We start from the raw sequence: 18,774 nt of genomic DNA, 5'->3' as shown, positions 1-18,774 counted from the left end.
AGGTAGGTAGTGTTTTTCCAGGAATTCATCCATTTCTTCTAGGTTTTCAAATTTGTTAGAGTACAATTTTTCATAATAATTTGAAATGATTCTTTTAATTTCATTTGGTTCTGTTGTGATGTGGTCCTTCTCATTTCTTATTCGGGTTATTTGTTTCCTTTCCTGTATTTCTTTAGTCAGTCTAGCCAATGGTTTATCAATTTTGCTAATTTTTTCAAAGAACCAGCTTTTGGCTTTGTTAATTCTTTCAATTGTTTTTCTGTTCTCTAATTCATTTAGTTCAGCTCTAATTTTTATTATTTGTTTTCTTCTGGTGCCTGATGGATTCTTTTGTTGCTCAGTTTCTATTTGTTCAAGTTGTAGGGACAGTTCTCTGCTTTTGGCTCTTTCTTCTTTTTGTATGTGTGCATTTATTGATATAAATTGGCCTCTGAGCACTGCTTTTGCTGTGCCCCAGAGGTTTTGATAGGAAGTATTTTCATTCTCGTTGCTTTCTATGAATTTCCTTATTCCCTCCTTGATGTCTTCTATAACCCAGTCTTTTTTCAGGAGGGTATTGTTCATTTTCCAAGTATTTGATTTCTTTTCCCTAGTTTTTCTGTTATTGATCTCTAGTTTTATTGCCTTGTGGTCTGAGAAGATGCTTTGTAATATTTCGATGTTTTGGACTCTGCAAAGGTTTGTTTTATGACCTAATATGTGGTCTATTCTAGAGAATGTTCCATGTGCGCTAGAAAAAAAAGTATATTTTGCAGCAGTTGGGTGGAGAGTTCTGTATAAGTCAATGAGGTCAAGTTGGTTGATTGTTGTAAGTAGGTCTTCCGTGTCTCTATTGAGCTTCTTACTGGATGTCCTGTCCTTCTCTGAAAGTGGTGTGTTGAAGTCTCCTACTACAATTGTGGAGGTATCTATCTCGCTTTTCAATTCTGTTAAAATTTGATTTATGTATCTTGCAGCCCTGTCATTGGGTGCATAAATATTTAATATGGTTATGTCTTCCTGATCAATTGTCCCTTTTATCATTATATAGTGTCCTTCTTTATCCTTTGTGGTGGATTTAAGTCTAAAGTCTATTTTGTCAGAAATTAATATTGCTACTCCTCTTCTTTTTTGCTTATTGTTTGCTTGATATACTTTTTTCCATCCTTTGAGTTTTAGTTTGTTTGTGTCTCTAAGTCTAAGGTGTGTCTCTTGTAGGCAGCATATAGATGGATCGTGTTTCTTTATCCAGTCTGTGACTCTCTGTCTCTTTATTGGTGCATTTAGTCCATTTACATTCAGGGTAATTATAGATAAATAAGTTTTTAGTGCTGTCATTTTGATGCCTTTTTATGTGTGTTGTTGACAATTTCATTTTTCCACATACTTTTTTGTGCTGAGGCGTTTTTCTTAGTAAATTGTGAGATCCTCATTTTCATAGTGCTTGACTTTATGTTAGTTGAGTCGTTACGTTTTTCTTGGTTTTTATCTTGAGTTATAGAGTTGTCATACCTTTTTGTGGTTACCTTATTATTTACCCCTATTTTTCTAAGTAAAAACCTAACTTGTATTGTTCTATATCGCCTTGTATCTCTCTCCATATGGCAGTTCAATGCCTCCTGTATTTAGTCCCTCTTTTTGATTATTGTGATCTTTTACCTATTGACTTCCATGGTTCCCTGTTATGTGTATTTTTTTTTTTTAATTAATCTTAATTTGTTTGTTTTTGTGATTTCCCTATTTGAGTTGATATCAGGACGTTCTGTTTTGTGACCTTGTGTTGTGCTGATATCTGATATTATTGGTTCTGTGACCAAACAATATCCTTTAGTATTTCTTGTAGCTTTGGTTTGGTTTTTGCAAATTCTCTAAACTTGTGTTTGTCTGTAAATATCTTAATTTCACCTTCATATTTCAGAGAGAGTTTTGCTGGATATATGATCCTTGGCTGGCAGTTTTTCTCCTTCAGTGTTCTGTATATGTCGTCCCATTCCCTTCTTGCCTGCATGGTTTCTGCTGAGTAGTCAGAACATACTCTTATTGATTCTCCCTTGAAGGAAACCTTTCTTTTCTCCCTGGCTGCTTTTAAAATTTTCTGTTTATCTTTGGTTTTGGTGAGTTTGATGATAATATGTCTTGGTGTTTTTCTTTTTGGATCAATCTTAAATGGGGTTCGATGAGCATCTTGGATAGATATCCTTTCATCTTTCATGATGTCAGGGAAGTTTTGTGTCAGGAGTTCTTCAACTATTTTCTCTGTGTTTTCTGTCCCCCCTCCCTGTTCTGGGACTCCAATCACCCGCAGGTTATCCTTCTTGATAGAGTCCCACATAATTCTTAGGGTTTCTTCATTTTTTTTAATTCTTTTCTCTGATTTTTTTTCAGCTATGTTGGTGTTGATTCCCTGGTCCTCCAGATGTCCCAGTCTGCATTCTAATTGCTCGAGTCTGCTCCTCTGACTTCCTAGTGCGTTGTCTAATTCTGTTATTTTATTGTTAATCTTTTGGATTTCTACATGTTGTCTCTCTATGGATTCTTGCAACTTATTAATTTTTCCACTATGTTCTTGAATAATCTTTTTGAGTTCTTCAACAGTTTTATCAGTGTGTTCCTTGGCTTTTTCCGCAGTTATCCTAATTTCATTTGTGATATCATTAAGCATTCTGTAAATTAGTTTTTTAGATTCTGTATCTGATAATTCCAAGATTGTATCTTCATTTGGGAAAGATTTTGATTCTTTTGTTTGGGGGGTTGGAGAAGCTGTCATGGTCTGCTTCTTTAAGTGGTTTGATATGGATTGTTGTCTCCGAGCCATCACTGGGAAACTAGTTTTTCCAGAAAATCCACTAAAAAAAAAAATGCAGTCAGATCCCTATCAGAGTTCTCCCTCTGGCTCCGGCTATTCAGATGTTAATGAAGCCGCCTGGGGAGGGTGGGGGAGGGAACAGAGAGATAGGAGAGTAGCACCTCAGAATATAGCCAGAGTTGCTTGTCTTGCTTGGAATGACTATTATATCTGAGATTCCCGGGGGCGCGTCGCCTATGTGTGCTGGCTGTGTGGAGATTGCCCCCAGGGGGTCTGGCCCGTTGGAGTCACGGTCAGATCCTCCGCTTCCAGCCCCACGCCCAGCGTCAAGGCTCCCCTACTGGGACGGTGCACTCTCGACTCCAAAATCAGTCGCTGCCTATCAGTCGCTGCCTCCCGGGGACTTCTCGTCCCTCCAGCCGCGTGGCCGTGCCGCCCCCGAGAACCAGTTGGGGGTTAGTTCAGATGGGTGGAGCAGCTCCCCGTGCTTGTGCCGTGACCGAGTGTCCCGGCTGGGACGCTGTTCTCCCTGCTCCAATACCAGTCGCTGCCTCCCGGGGACTTCTCCTACCGGCTGAGTCCCATGCCACCCGCGCGACCCGGCTGGTCCCCTTCCCAGGGTTAGTTCAGGGGGGTGGAGCAACTCTCCGTGTTTATGCCGTACCTGCGTCCAGTCCAAATCCCTGCAGGACGGTTCCCCGGCTCGGACGCTGGTCTTTCTGCTCCAAGACCAGTCACTGCCTCCCGGGGATTTCTCCTACCAGCTGCGTCCCATGCCGCCCGTGGAACCGGCCTGTCCCCCTCCCGGGGTTAGTTCAGGGGGGTGGAGCAGCTGTCTGTGCTTGTGCCGTACCTGACTGGTACGCTGGCTCCAGGCTCTGGAAACAATCGCTGCTTCCCCGTATTAGTTCGTTCTCCGTCTCTAAATCTGTGTTTGTTGTTCAGGGTTCGTAGATTGTTATGTATGTGATCGATTCACTTGTTTTTCCGTGTCTTTGTTGTAAGAGGGATCCAAGGTAGCGTCTGCCTAGTCCGCCATCTTGGCTCCGCCCCCCACACACATATGATTTGATTGAAAATACCGTGGCTTGGGTCAGGCGCACCTTAGTCTTCAGGGTGACATCTTTGCTCTTCAACACTTTGAAGAGATCCTTTGCAGCCGATTTGCCCAATGCAACGCGTCTTTTGATTTCTTGACTGCTGCTTCCATGGCTGTTGATTGTGGATCCAAGTAAAATGAAATCCTTGACAACTTCAATCTTTTCTCCATTTATCACGATGTTGCTCATTGGTCCAGTTGTGAGGTTTTTTGTTTTCTTTATGTTGAGGTGTAATCCATACCAAAGCCTCTGGTCTTTGATCTTCATTAGTAAGTGCTTCAAGTCCTCTTCACTTTCAGCAAGCAAGGTTGTGTCATCTACATAACGCAGGTTGTTAATGAGTCTTCCTCCAATCCTGATGCCCCATTCTTCATATAGTCCGGCTTCTCGTATTACTTGTTCAGTATACAGATTAAATAGGTATGATGAAAGAATACAACCCTGACGCACGCCTTTCCTGACTTTAAACCAATCAGTATCCCCTTGTTCTGTCTGAACAACTGCCTCTTGATTTATGTAAAGGTTCCTCATGAGCACAATTAAGTGTTCTGGAATTCCCATTCTTCACAATGTTACCCATAGTTTGTTATGATCCAGAGTCGAATGCCTTTGCATAGTCAATAAAACACAGGTAAACATCCTTCTGGTATTCTCTGCTTTCAGCCAGGATCCATCTGACATCAGCAGTGATATCACTGGTTCCACGTCCTCTTCTGAAGCTGGCCTGAATTTCCGGCAGTTCCCTGTTGATTTACTGCTGTAGCCGTTTTTGAATGATGTTCAGCAAAATTTTGCTCGCATGTGGTATTAATGATATTGTTCTATAATTTCCACATTCGGTTGGATCACCTTTCTTCGGAATAGGCATAAATATGGATCTCTTCCAGTCAGTTGGCCAGGAAGCTGTCTTCCATATTTCTTGGCATGGACGAGTGAGCACCTCCAGCGCTGCATCTGTTTGTTGAATCATCTCAACTGATATTCCATCAATTCCTGGAGCCTTGTTTTTCACTAACGCCTTGAGAGCAGTTTGGGCTTCTTCCTTCAGTACCATCGGTTCCTAATCATATGCCACCTCTTGAAATGGTTGAATATCAATTAATTCTTTTTGGTATAATGACTCTGTGTATTCCTTCCATCTTCTTTTGATGCTTCCTGTATCGTTTAATATTTTCCCCATGGAATCCTTCACAATTGCAACTCGAGGCTTGAATTTTTTCTTCAGTTCTTTCAGCTTGAGAAATGCCGAGCGTGTTCTTCCCTTTTGGTTTTCCATCTCCAGGTCTTTGCACATGTCATTATAATACTTTACTTTGTCCTCTCAAGAGGCCCTTCGAAATCTTCTGTTCAGTTCTTTTATTTCATCAATTCTTCCTTTTGCTTTAGCTGCTCGACACTCAAGAGCAAGTTTCAGAGTCTCCTCTGGCATCCATCTTGGTCTTTTCTTTCTTTCCTGTCTTTTCAATGACCTCTTGCTTTCTTCATGGATGATGTCCTTGATGTCATTCCACAGCTCGTCTGGTCTTCGGTCACTAGTGTTCAACGCGCCAAATCTATTCTTCAGATGGTCTCTAAATTCACGTGGGATATACTCCAGGTCATATTTTGGCTCTCATGGACTTGCTCTGATTTTCTTCAGCTTCAGCTTGAACTTGCATATAAGCAATTGATGGTCTGCTCCACAGTCGTCCCCTGGCCTTGTTCTGACTGATGATATTGAGCTTTTCCATCGTCTCTTTCCACAGATGTAGTCAGTTTGATTTCTGTGTGTTCTGTCTGGTGAGGTCCATGTGTATAGTCGCCATTTTTGTTGGTGAAAGAAGGTATTTGCAATGAAGAAGTCATTGGTCTTGCAAAATTCTATCATTCAATCTCCAGCATTGTTTCTATCCCCAAGGCCATATTTTCCAACTACTGATCCTTCTTCTTTGTTTCCAACTTTCATATTCCAATTGCCAGTAATTATCAATGGATCATGATTGCATGTTGGATCAATTTCAGACTGCAGCAGCTGATAAAAATCTTCTATTTCTTCATCTTTGGCCTTAGTGGTTGGTGCATAAATTTGAATAGTCGTATTAACTGGTCTTCCTTGTCGTATGGATATTATCCTATCACTGACAGCTCTGTACTTCAGGATCAATCTTGAAACGTTCTTTTTGACGATGAATGCAACACCATTCCTGTTCGAGTTGTTGTTCCCAGCATAGCAGACTATAGGATTGTCTGATTCAAGTGGCCAAAACCAGTCCACTTCAGCTCACTAATGCCTAGGATATTGATGTTTATGCATTCCATTTCATTTTTGACGATTTCCAATTTTCCTAGATTCATAATTTGTACATTCTAGGTTCCGATTATTAATGGACGTTTGCAGCTGTTTCTTCTCATTTTGAGTCGTGCCACATCAGCAAATGAAGGTCCCAAAAGTTTTACTCCATCCACGTCATTAAGATCGACTCTACTTTGAGGAGGCAGCTCTTCCCCAGTCATCTTTTGAGTGCCTTCCAACCTGGGGGGCTCATCTTCCAGCACTATATCAGACAGTGTTCCACTGCTATTGATAGGGTTTTCACTGGCCAATGCTTTTCAGAAGTAGACTGCCGGGTCCTTCTTCCTAGTCTTAGTCTGGAAGCTCAGCTGAAACCTGTGTTCCATGGGTGACCCTGCTGGTATCTGAATACCAGTGGCATAGCTTCCAGCATCACAGCAACACACAAGCCCCCATAGTACAACAAACTGACAGACACATGGGGGTCTTCGGGTCTTAGACTGATGGAATCTCTGGTTTATGTGGCCCTTTCTGTTTCTTGGGCTAATATTTTCCTTGTGACTTTGGTGTTCTTCATTTTCCTTTATTCCAGGTGGGCTGGGACCAATCGATGCATCTCAGATGGCCACTTGATAGCTTTTAAGACTCCAAATGCCACTCGCCAAAATGAGATGAAGAACATTTTCTTAATACACTTTGTTATGCTAAGTGACCTCTCGAACATTTATTGTCTTTTTTGGATTAATGCCAGCCTTGCTGGGGTGAGATGACATCTCATTGTAGTTTTGATTTGCATTTCTCTAATGGCTAATGATTGTGAGCATTTCCTCACGTACCTGTTAGCAGCCTAAATGCGTTCTTTGGTGAAGTACCTGTTCATATCCTTTGTCCATTTTTTTATTGGGTTATTTGTCTTTTTGTGGTTGAAGTTTTGCAGTATCTTGTAGATTTTAGAGATTAGACCCTGATTGGATATGTTGTAGCCCAAAATTTTTTCCCAGTCTGTAGCTTGTCTTTTTACTCTTTTGGTGAAGTCTTTCGATGAGTGTAAGGGTTTGATTTTTAGGAGCTCCCAGTTATCTAGTTTCTCTTCTGGTGTTTGTACACTGTTAGTAATGTTTTGTATTCTGCTTATGCCATGTATTAGGGCTCCTAGCCTTTTCCCTATTTTTTCTTCCATGATCTTAATCATTTTAGATTTTATATTTAGGTCTTCGATCCATTTTGAGTTAGTTTTCGTGCATGGTGTGAGGTATGGGTCTCGCTTCATTTTTTTGCAGGTGGATATCCAGTTACGCCAGCACCATCTGTTAAAGAGACTGCCTTTTCCAGGCTAACAGGTTCTAGGCCTTTGTCAAATATCAGCTGCTCATAGGTGGTTGAATTTACGTCTGGCTTCTCAATTCTGCTCCACTGGTCTATGTATCTGTTTTACCAGTACCAGGCTGTTTTGACTACTGTGGTGGTATAACAGGTTCTAAAAATCAGGTAGAGTGAGGCCTCCCACTTTGTTTGAAGCAGAATCTTTGATGTGATGAAAAAAATGCAAAACTGTTCACTATAGATGATCTGGTAAGTGAGGTAAGCACCGTGCTTACCTTGACTATTGGACAATCCGCCCCTGGCTGGACCCCACAAGCCGGCCCCAGGTGATGGTCAAGTGAAAGCTCATTTGCTCAAGAAGAAGGTGAAGAAGCAGAAAGAACAGTGTGCATTTTGCACTTCTTCCAAATAGAGGGAAACGAAAGGGCAGATGGAAGGTGTGGGGAGAGTGAGGAAGGTATGGTCTTCTGCTCCCCAGGGGCTCATCTTCAAGACACCAAACGACAACTGCACTTAACTGCAATTCATGTGAAAAGATGATAAGAAGAAAAGGACGTAGGTGCTTGGTACCACCTGACACCCACAAAAGGAGGACCTGGGGGGGGCTGGACATGTGCGTTCAAAACACAGTCCCAAGCTGATAATGAGCCCGGGAGTGGCACAAATAGTTAAGCACTCGGCTACTAAGCGAAAGGTTGGAGGTTTGAGTCTACCCAGAGGTGCCTCAGAAGAAAGGCCTGGCAATCTGCTTCCAAAAGGTCACAGCCATTGAAAACCCTAAGGAACACAATTCTATTATGCAACATACGGGTCACCAGGAATCAGAGTCCACTCGCCGGCTGATGGCACTCTTGCACCCGTGTGGAGACCCTCTGACTGCAGTCCCCTGGAGGTCAGGTGCCGATGGCAGCGGTGGGTTTGCAGGAATGAAGGATGGGGAAGCACTTGGCACACGGAGTCAGGCGTGAACTGGCTTCTGCTACCTGAACAGCATTCTCTGCTTTCGTTTTGTCTTTTTAACGGCTCTTCTTATTAAGTTCGGATGTCCTCCACGCTCTAATAACCTCCCTCGCTGAAGCAGTACAATTATTCAGAAAATCGGCTGCAGCACACATTTACGATGTAAAACTTCTTCAGCTGGAGCAATGCAATTATTCAGAAAATTGGGTAAAGCACAATTGTAGGGGAAAAAAAGCCATTTCACTGGGCGACAGGAAGGTGTTCTTTTCAGAGATGGCAGAAATGCATCCCTCACCAGCCTGTCCCCTTCTCCCTCGTCCAAAGCAGAACAACGGGGGAGAGAACCCAGGCTATGGGGTAGCATGCCTCAGAGCCTTCTGGAATTTTCTGTTTGTTCTGGCTGAAGGGCGCTCTTGATCAAAACAGAGTTCGTTCAAGGAGCGGCTCGGACCACGGACACCTTGATTTTCTGCACACTGGAGGGCAGTGGGGTTATAGCTCAACTCACCCAGCCCAAAATAGTCCTGCCCACCTTGGACTGACAAACTCAGACTGCCAGGGGCGGTAAACACAGTATGCGCCAGCTTATAGCAAGCAAGGAACCCATGGGCTTGTGTTTACTTGCTATTCTGTAGTGCACATCTTTGACGGTGAAACCCAGGTGAAATCGTGCACCACAGGTTAGTAAGTAAGCACAATTAAGCCCGTGCCTGCCTTGCTCGCTGGTGACCCGTCCCTGCAGACTGCCAAAGGCTGCGGCATTCCGGCCAAGCAGTCAGTGGAAGAGGGAGACCTTTAACTTGACTCTTGGCAATGATTAGCCTGACAATGGGGCGTAGCTAAATGGTTAACAGGTAAAACATGCCTAGGCGCAAAAGCTGAGTTCGCTTTCCTGGGGAGTGGAAAGTCTTGGGCTCCACTGCCAACTCTGAGCAACTGTTGTGTGGCAGGAATGTTCACCTGGGCTAACTCCGTCCTGGGTGGCCCTGGGACGGGGGTTGGTAGCCTCATTACTGTCATTGCCACGGTGAGAAACTGGAGGCTCGGAAGGGTTACTTTCTCGTCCAATATCACACAGGAAGCACATGGCAAAGCTGGGCCTGGATTCCAGGACTCTGGATCCCAAGGCCAGAGTTCTTCTCATCACATCCAAAGCTGCCCTAAAGGAGCCCTGGTGGTGCAATGGTTAAGTGCCTGGCTGCTAACGGAAAGGTTGGCAGTTTGAACCTACTCATCAGCTCCACGGGACGAAGACCTGGTGATCTACTCAGGTAAAGACTGCAGCCTAGAAAACCCTGTGGGGCAGTTCTGCTCTGTCACATGGGGTCACTATGAGTCGAAGGCACCTAACAACAACAAAGCTACCCCGGGGTGAGCAGGGGTTAATAGTATGGAGCGAGGGGGACAGGGAAGTAGAGATGGATAGATGGGGGCGTGTTATGGGTTGCCCCCCAACCCCAGCTGTGACCTTGTTTGGAAATAGGGTCTTTGAAGATGTTACCAGTTAAGTTCACATGAGGTCAGACTGGAGCAGGGTGGTCCTAATCCTACATGACAGGTGTCCTTATAAAGGAGGAGAGACACAGAGACAGAGCGGGGACAGCCATGTAACGACAGGCAGAGACGGCAGTGATCTAGCCACAGGGAACACATGGACCACCAGAAGCTACAAGAGGCAAGAGAAGGTCCTCCCCTAGAGCCTTCAGAGGGAGCGCAGCCCTGCTGACACCCTGGCTTCAGACCTCCGGCCTCCAGCACGCCAGAGGACATGTTTCTGTTGTCTTAAGCCCCCCAGTCTGTGGTACTTTGTTAGGACCGCCCCAAGGCAGTGCCACAGGTGGAAGGAAACCAAGAGAAGGGAGGCACCACACACCCACAGACTCACATGCACTGTTACACACGCACACACAACAGTGATACAGGTGGAAAAAAGGGAGAGAGAGAAACCCAGAGGGGGAGACAGCACACACCCAGAGACTCACATGCACTGTTACACACACACAGGCATACACACACACACACACACACACACACACACACACACAGACTTACAGGGCCGTACAGGGGAGAGGTGCAAACAGAGAGGGGTGGACAGAAGGATTTATTATTCATTGCCACTGAGTCAATTCAGACTCACAGTGACCCTACAGGACAGAGCAGAACTGCTCCAAAGAGTTTCCTAGGCTGTAATCTTTACGGGAGCAGATCACCGGGTCTTTTCTCCCAAGGAGCCTCTGGTGAGTTTGAACTGGTGACCTTTTGGTTAGCAGCTGGGTGCTTAACCGTTGTGCCACTAGGGCTCCTTATCTTATATATACACACATACACATATATACACATATACGTGTACATATACAGAGACATATATTTATACACACTTCCACTATCCTGCTCTCTGGAGCCCTGGAGGAGCAGCGGTTAAGCGTTTGGCTGCTCACCAAAAGGTCAGCAGTTTGAATCCACCATCAGCTCCTCAGAAACCCTACGGAGCAGTTCTACTCTGTCCTACGGGGCCGCTAAGAGTTGGAATCGACTTGACGGCAATGGGTTTATTCTGTTTTCTTTAGTAATTTTTAACAAAGACAGAAAAATGACAATTTGTAGTTAATTTTTAAAAGAAATTATACTTTTACGAGTACTTCTGTGTAGTGTACACTTTGCTTTATTCATTTATTTTTATTGCGGTGAGTATATCTACAAAAATAACAAAATTTGCTGTTTCGGCATTTTTTAGGTGCACAATTCAGTGACATCCAGTGCTTTGATCATGTTGTGCAAACATCACTACTACTTGTTTGCAAATCTTCCATCATCTTTAGCGGAAGCTCAGTGACTCCCAAGCAACGACTCCCCCTTCCCCAACCTCCCAGCTCTGGGAACCACTGGTAGACGTGGGTCTCTATACATTTGCCTGTTGTAGATATTTTATGTAAGTGGGCTCATGCAATATTTGCCCTTTGGTGACTGGCTTATTTCACTCAGCATAATGTTTTCAAGGTTCATCCATGTTATTTTTTAACTTTGGGTGGTTGAGCCTGAAGTACTGAAGTCTGCAGTACCTTCTGGGAGACCAGGAAGTGACTAGAAATACCACAAATTTGGAAGAAACACCCTGTCTTAGTCATCCAGTGCTGCTATAGCGGAAATACCACAAATGGATGGCTTTAACAAAGAGAAATGTATTCTCTCACAGTCTAGGAGGCTACAAGTCCAAATTTAGGGTGTCAGCTCTAGGGGAAGGTTTTCTCTCTCTGTCAGCTCTGGGGGAAGGTCCTTGTCATCAATCTACCCCTGGTGGAGGAGCTTCTCGGCACGGGGACCCTGGGTCCAAAGGATGCGCTATTACCTGCCTCTTGTTTCTTGATGGTATGAGCTCCCCATGTCTCTCTGCTCACTTTTCTCTTTTATATCTCAAAAGAGATTGGTTTAAGATGCAACCTAATCTTGTACATTGAGTTCTGCCTCATTAACATAACTGCCTCAAATCCTGCCTCATTAACATCATGGAGGCAGGATTTATATCACATAGGAAGATCACATCGGATGACTAAATGGTGGACAATCACACAATACTGGGAATCATGGCCTAGCCAGGTTGACACACATTTCTGGGGGACACAATTCAATCCATAATACTCTCTGTCCACATAGCTCACATGGGGAGCAGTGCTCTGGGGAGTAGGTGCAGGGCTGGGCAGAATGAGGGTGCCAGAAAGTGGAGAGCAGAGAGAATCATAGCCTCAGCCTTTTAACGTCCCTGCCAGAGACCCAGCAGCCCCACTCCTAAACATTTACTTGAGAAATGAAAACAAAAGACTCGCACATAAAGGTCCATAGGAGCCTCGTTCATAAAAGCCAAACACTGGGAACAGCCCAGTCCATCTCCCAAACGTGCACCAGCTGGGGAACGGATAAGTGAACCGTGGAGTATCTGCCCAGTGAGATACAGCTGTCGGTGCGGTTTGTTGCTGTCAGGTCAGCCCCAACTCACGGTGCCCCATACGCCACAGGACAAAACGCTGCCCAGTTCTGTGCCATCCTCGTGATGGGGTGTGGGTCAGACTGTTCGGATCCACAGGGTTCTCCCTGGCTGATTTTCAGAAGCAGACCACCAGGCCTTTCTTCCTAGTCCCTCTTAGTCTGGAGGCTCCGCTGACACCTGTTCAGCAGCTCGGCAACACACAAGCCCCCGCTGACAGATGGTGGTGGCTGCACATGAGGTGCACTGGCTAGGAATTGAACCCACGTCTCCCTCATGGGAGGCGAGAATTCTCCCACTGAACCACCACTGACCCCATTCAATGGACTACGACTGAGCAATAAAAACGGATGAACCACTGAGACACACATAAGAGAGATAAATCCCGAAATCGCTATGTTGAGGGAGAGCAGACACAAAAGCAACACACAATTCCATTTATATGAAGTTCTAGAACACGTGAAATGAATCCCTGGTGACGGAACTCCCAGCAGCGGTTACCTCCGTAAGGGCGGAATTTGCCGGAAGGAGCACCAGGGAACTTTCTGGGGCAACGGATGTGTTCTTGATTGGGGTGTCAGTCACATGGGTGTGTACATTTGTCAAACTCATCAAACCATAAACTTACAACCTCTGCATTTCATTATATGTAAATTATACCTTAAAAAAGAAGGCTACTGGAGAAGAGAATTTCAAATTCTCATGGAATCCAGACTTTCTGGAGCCATAGAGCCTGGATGAACTCCCAAAACTACTGCCCTCAAATAGTCTTTAAACCTTAAACCAAAAATATCCCCTGAAGTCTTGTTAAAACCAAATAGTAAAAAAAAGTCTAGCTTAACTAGTAAAAAAGTTCTGCCTTGAGCATTGTGCTCTTTAAGAACTATCTATATGGTATCAAAGTGATAACAGCAACTAGAAAGATTAGATAGGAACTGTCAGGGATTGAACTGTGTCCCCCCAAAATATCTGCCCACTTGGCTAGGTCATGATTCCCAGTATTGTGTGATTGTCCACCATTTTGTCATCTGATGTGATTTTCCTATGTGTTGTAAATCCTATCTCTATGACGTTAATGAGATGGGATTAATGGCAGTTATGTAGACTCAATCTACAAAATAAATCTACAACTAAAGCCAATCTCTTTTGAGATATAAAAGAGAGAAGCGAGCAGAGGGATGGGGGACCTTTATACCGTCAAGAAAGTAGAGCCAGGAGAAGAGCGTGTCCTTTGGACCTGGAGTCCCTGTGCTGAGAAGCTTTTAGTCCAGGGGAAGACTGATGACAAGGACCTTCCTCCAAACCTAACAGAGAAAGGAAGCCTTCCCTCGAGCTGATGCCCTGACTTTGGACTTCTAGTCCACTAGACTGAGAGAGAATAAACTCCTGTTTATTGAAACCATCCACTTGTGGTATTTCTGTCACAGCAGTGCTAGATGACTAAGAATTCTTAGGGGGCAATGGGTTTATGTTAGTGGGGAAGGAAGAACTCAGAAAGGGAGAGTGAGAATGCTTGCATGACTTGAAGAATGTAATCAATGTTGCCCAATTGTACACGTAGAAATTTGAACTGGTGTATGCTTGTGCTGTGTACATTCTCAACAACAACAAAATAAAATAAATTATTCTAAAAAATGCTTGAAAAAAAAAAAAAGAAGCCTATTGGGGAAAAATATCTGTCAGAGCCTCCTCTGGATGACAGCTGTGCTGCCAGGTGGGACATTCGACACCACCCTGCACCCTGGCAGATGAGTGCATTCAGAGAGCTTACCTCCAGCACCCCAGCATCCTTGGATGGCTGTGCTTCCCTCCTCCTCCTCTTCCTTGATGGGGAGCCCGTTCCCGAGGGGGTCTGCACACCACACTCCAGGTTCTTGAGCAGACTCTGAGTGTCGTCTCTCTAAAATCAAAAGGGGTGGGGCACAGCACTGAAGTCAGTCAGCCTGGTACCCTCCGGTGACATAGCCCTCAGCTCTCTGTCTCTGTCCCCTCTGCTCATGTCTGAGCCTTTGCAGGTGTGGCCCTGTGTCTGCAATGCCCTCTTTCCACGCCCACCTGGAGCTGCTACACAACCTTCAAGACTGTTCAGGCATCCCCCTCCCAAGAAGCCTGCCCCGACGCCCCCAAGACAGGAGCTGTCCCATCTCAGTGCACCCTCAGGACTTGGAGGAAAGAGTCTGAGCAAAGCTCATTCCACTTTTCTCTTGGCTCTGTGGCCCGTGTGAGACTGTGAGCTCCGGCAGGGTGATGGCTTAGCATAGGAAATGGCACACAAGTACTGAGTCTCCTCTCATCCACCATAATTTCACTGGATTACTCTTAAGGAAAGGAGTCCCTAGATGGCACAAATGGCTAAACACTTGGCCATTAACCAAGACGTTGGTAGTGCAATCCACCTGGAGGTGCCTTGGAAGAATGGCCTGGCAATAAGATCCAAAAAATCAGCCATTGAAAACCCAGTGGAGCACAGTTCTACTTTGCAACACATGGGTTGCCATAAATCAGGACTGATTCAACAGCAGCTGGTACGTATATATGTATGCATTCTTAAGGCAGTACCTTGTTGTTAGTTGCTGTTGTTAGCGCAAATGGTTAACGCACTTGGCTGCTAACTGAAAGACTGGAAGTTTGAGTCCACCCGGTGGTGCCTCCAAAGAAAGGCCTGGCAATCTACTGTCAAAAAAAATCAGCCACTAAACACCTATGGAGCAGAGTCCTACTCTGACACATGTGGGATTGCCATGAGTCACAAATGACTTGATGGCAAAAACAAAACAAAAAACTATTAAATTATACAGTGGTTTCTGTTGTGAAGTACTTAAACTCTTATGCCTGAGACCTTCATCAAGTCCCTCTTTGACCACTAGCTGTTTACAGATATAATCTTTGATACGGGAGAAATACCACCAGTTTGCCACTGAATTAGTCAGTAATTATTACTGAGCATCTCCTGTACGCCAAGGAGCCCCGGTGGTTCAATGGTTAAGCACTCCACTGTTACCCAAAAGGTTGGTGGTTCGAATCCATGAGTCACTCTATGGGCGAAAAAACCTGGCGATCTTCTCCCATAACGATTACAGCCTAGGAAACCCTGCAGTGCAGTGCTGCTCTGTCCTCTAGGGTCAGTATGAGTCGAAACCAACTCAATGGCACCCAACAACAACAACGAATGTGCCAAGTCTTGTTCTAGGCACTGGGAATAAAGTAATGACCAAAATGTACAAAGTCCCTGCCCTCACGGAGCTTACGTTCTAGTGACAGAAGACCCACTGCTGTTGAGCAGAATCCAACTCGGAGACGAGAAATGTAAACAAACAAATACATGGCATGTCAGGGGTGAAGAGTGTCATAGAAAAATAACAGAGGATGGGGATGGAGAGGGATGGGAGGCGAAGGCCTCTTGGATAAGGCAGATTTGGGAAGAAACTTGAAAAAGGAAGGGAGCAAGCCATTGAGATACTTCAGGGAAGAGCATTCCTGGGAGGGGGAATGGCAAGTGCAAAGGCCTTGAGGCAGGTGCGTATTCAGCACGTGCAGGAGGCCCCTGTGGGGGTTGTCAGGCACAGAGGGGTAGACGATGGGGCTGGAGCGATGGCAGGGACTAGATCATGTAGGGCTTCCTAGGCCATGAGAAGACCTTGGATCTGACTCTGAGTTCGAGGGGAAGCCTGCAGAATATCGTGAGCAGAGAAGCGGCACGATCTGACCAGTCAGATGTGCCCTGTGAGGGCACCACGTGGAGTGCTGGCTGGAGAACACAGTCAGAGGCAGAGCAGCTGGCTCCTTAGGGAGAAAGTGGGTGCAGACCAGGGTGTGTGCCGGGGTGCAAACAAAGAGCCAGGCTCTGCATATGTTTTGACGACAGAACCAACAGGATGTCTTCCTATCAGACGAGATGCCAAGGGAGTGGGAGAGAAAGCGAGGAGTCAGGGATGAGTCCAAGGTTTGGGTCTGAATGGCCAGACAATGGTGGCACCAGTGATCTTATGTATTCTCCACCTTTAAAGGCAAAACAACAGAGACAGTACAAAGATCAGTGGCTGCCAGGGGCTCAGGGGACGCGGGAAGGGATGACTAGGTGGAGTACTGTGCACTTTTAGGGCAGTGAAACTATTCTGCATGGTACTGTCATGGACACATGATAATGATTTGTCAAAACTCATGGGACTATACAACACAAGAGTGAACCCTAATGTAAACCACAGACTTTATGTAGTAACAGTACATCAATAGTGGTTCATCAGTTGTAACACATGAACCCAGGAGTGCAGGGTGTTGATAATAAAGAAACCCCGGACAGGGGGCCGAGGGGGCATATGGGGACCCTCTGTACTTTCTGTTCAATTTTTCTGTGACCCTAAAACTGCTTTAAAGCATAAAGTCTAAGTTTTAGGTATCTCTATGAGCATTTGCCTGCTCAAACTCACCAGCTACTCCATAGGAGAAAGATGTGGCAGTCTGCTTCCCTCAAGATTACAGCCTTGGAAACCCCATGAGGCAGTTCTCTTCTGTCCTACAGGGTTGCTATGAGTCAGAATCAACTTAATGGCACACAACAACAACATGTTTAGACGTGCCACTAACTGAAAGGTTGGAGGTTTCAGTCCACCCAGAGGCACCTCAGAAGAAATGTCCGGTGATTTCTTTCTGAAAAAATCATTCATTAAAACCTTATGGAGCACAGTTCTACTGTGACACACATGAAATCAACTCAAAGGCACCTGGTGATGTTTCAATAGTCTATGTTTAAAGTCACTGAAGCTCTAAGAGCCTCAGTTTCTCCACCTGTAAAATGGGATTGCTAATACTGCCACTAATATAAGTTGGAAGGACGGGTTTAAGAAGCTCTATATGCCAATAAGCGTGTTCCCTACTGTGTTTCCTGCCAACAAAACTCTTTGATGGAGCTCTGATCTTAACCCCACAGAGCAGCTGAACAATGGGTGTGAACTTCCCATCAATTTGAGAAGAAGTCTGTGCCCAGTTGAACAAAGGACTTGCTGGGGGAAATCAGAAGACCTGTCCTCATCCTTGAGGTTCTTATAAGGCACACATGTACTTTCTGATCCTGATTCATCCTTTCTATTGAACCTCCCTGCTCTGCCTCTGACTCTACCCTCCATCCAGGATTCCCAGGTACCAAAGACAGAAGAATCCATTGCCATCAAGTCAATTTCAACTCAGAGTGACCCTACAGGACAGAGGAGAACTCCCCCATGGGGTTTCCAAGGCTGTAATCTTTACAGAAGCAGTCTGCCACATCTTTCTCCTGTGGAAGGGCTGGTGGGTTCAAACTGTCGACCTTTCAGTTAGCAACCAAGCAATGTAAACACTGCACCACCAGGGCTCCTCAGAGACAGAAGTTTAGTAAATGTTCACTGCATAATTAAAAGTAAACTCCTACTCCTGGGTGTGTACATACGGGTGCCTCACACATCCCCACGTTTCCCTGTGCCCCGCAAGTCCCTGGCCCAGGGCAGGTGTCCAGAAATGCAGGACAGTGAAGCAGAAAGGCCACTGATTGAATCATGCCAAGCTGAGTCTGGTTGGGGCCCACTGTGTGCTCACGCAGTGGGATTCAGAGGGGAGGGAGGGCAGGGTGCTTTGTGAGGTGTGGGGGACACCAAGACACTCCTTTATTCATCCAACATTTACGGAGTGATGATGCCGCCTTTCAGACATACAAATTCTCAAAAGAGCTGTATCCATCCCTTTCTCAGAAAGCTACTGTAGGATGCGCTTCATCTGTGTGAGGAAGTTGGCCAAGAAAGACAAGTGCACGGATCCCTGAAACAGAGGCTCCAGCCCAGGAGAGAAGTGAGGAAGTTCCATCATTATGGTCCTGAGAGATCTCAACGGTGACAGCTAAAACCTAGAGTAGCTCTTCTCTAACTTTTAAGATCACAGAACTTACCAGGAGGACTTGCTAATAAGCCCAGCTTCTCCAGAGTCTGATTCAGCAAGGCTAGGGTAGAGTGCAAGAATTTGCATTTCTAACAAGTTTATGGTGATGCTAACGCTGCCGGTCAGGGCACACTTTGAGTATCTGTGGTCTGGACAGGTGGGAAGGTCTGAGGAGAGATTTTTTTTCAAGATGATAAGATTGATCACATATGAAATATTGAGATGTACTGAAAGGCAATGTACATAAACGGGGGAGAGATGGTGGTAAATGAACGATAGCAGATGCTGTCGAGTCACCTCTGACTCACGGCAACCCAAGGTGTGGCAGAGGAGAACTGTACTCCATAGGGTTTTCAGTGGCTGATTTTTCAGAAGTAGATTGCCAGGCCTTTTTTCTGAGGTGCCCCTGAATCTCCAGCCTTTCAGTTAGCAGCAGAGCATGTGAGCCATT

The 18,774-nt window shown here is 45.2% G+C and overlaps 1 protein-coding gene across 1 annotated transcript in view; it reads right to left on the bottom strand.

Annotated features, from left to right (window-relative positions):
• The window catches only part of EVC (EvC ciliary complex subunit 1), a 111,883-nt gene extending 94,027 nt beyond the window's left edge, over window positions 1–17,856 (bottom strand). Inside the window, exons 1-2 of the mRNA XM_064286326.1 lie at window positions 17,842–17,856; window positions 14,191–14,319 (exon numbers count right to left, since the gene is read on the bottom strand). Of these exons, the coding sequence (XP_064142396.1) occupies window positions 14,191–14,319; window positions 17,842–17,856 (144 nt within the window). The remainder of the gene's footprint in view (window positions 1–14,190; window positions 14,320–17,841) is intronic.
• Between the last annotated feature and the right edge of the window lie 918 nt (window positions 17,857–18,774).

Source organism: Loxodonta africana, chromosome 5, assembly GCF_030014295.1.
Source record: "Loxodonta africana isolate mLoxAfr1 chromosome 5, mLoxAfr1.hap2, whole genome shotgun sequence".
NCBI lineage: Eukaryota > Metazoa > Chordata > Mammalia > Proboscidea > Elephantidae > Loxodonta > Loxodonta africana.
The sequence above is the reverse complement of the archived record's forward strand: the minus strand, read 5'-3'. Positions and strand labels throughout refer to the sequence as shown.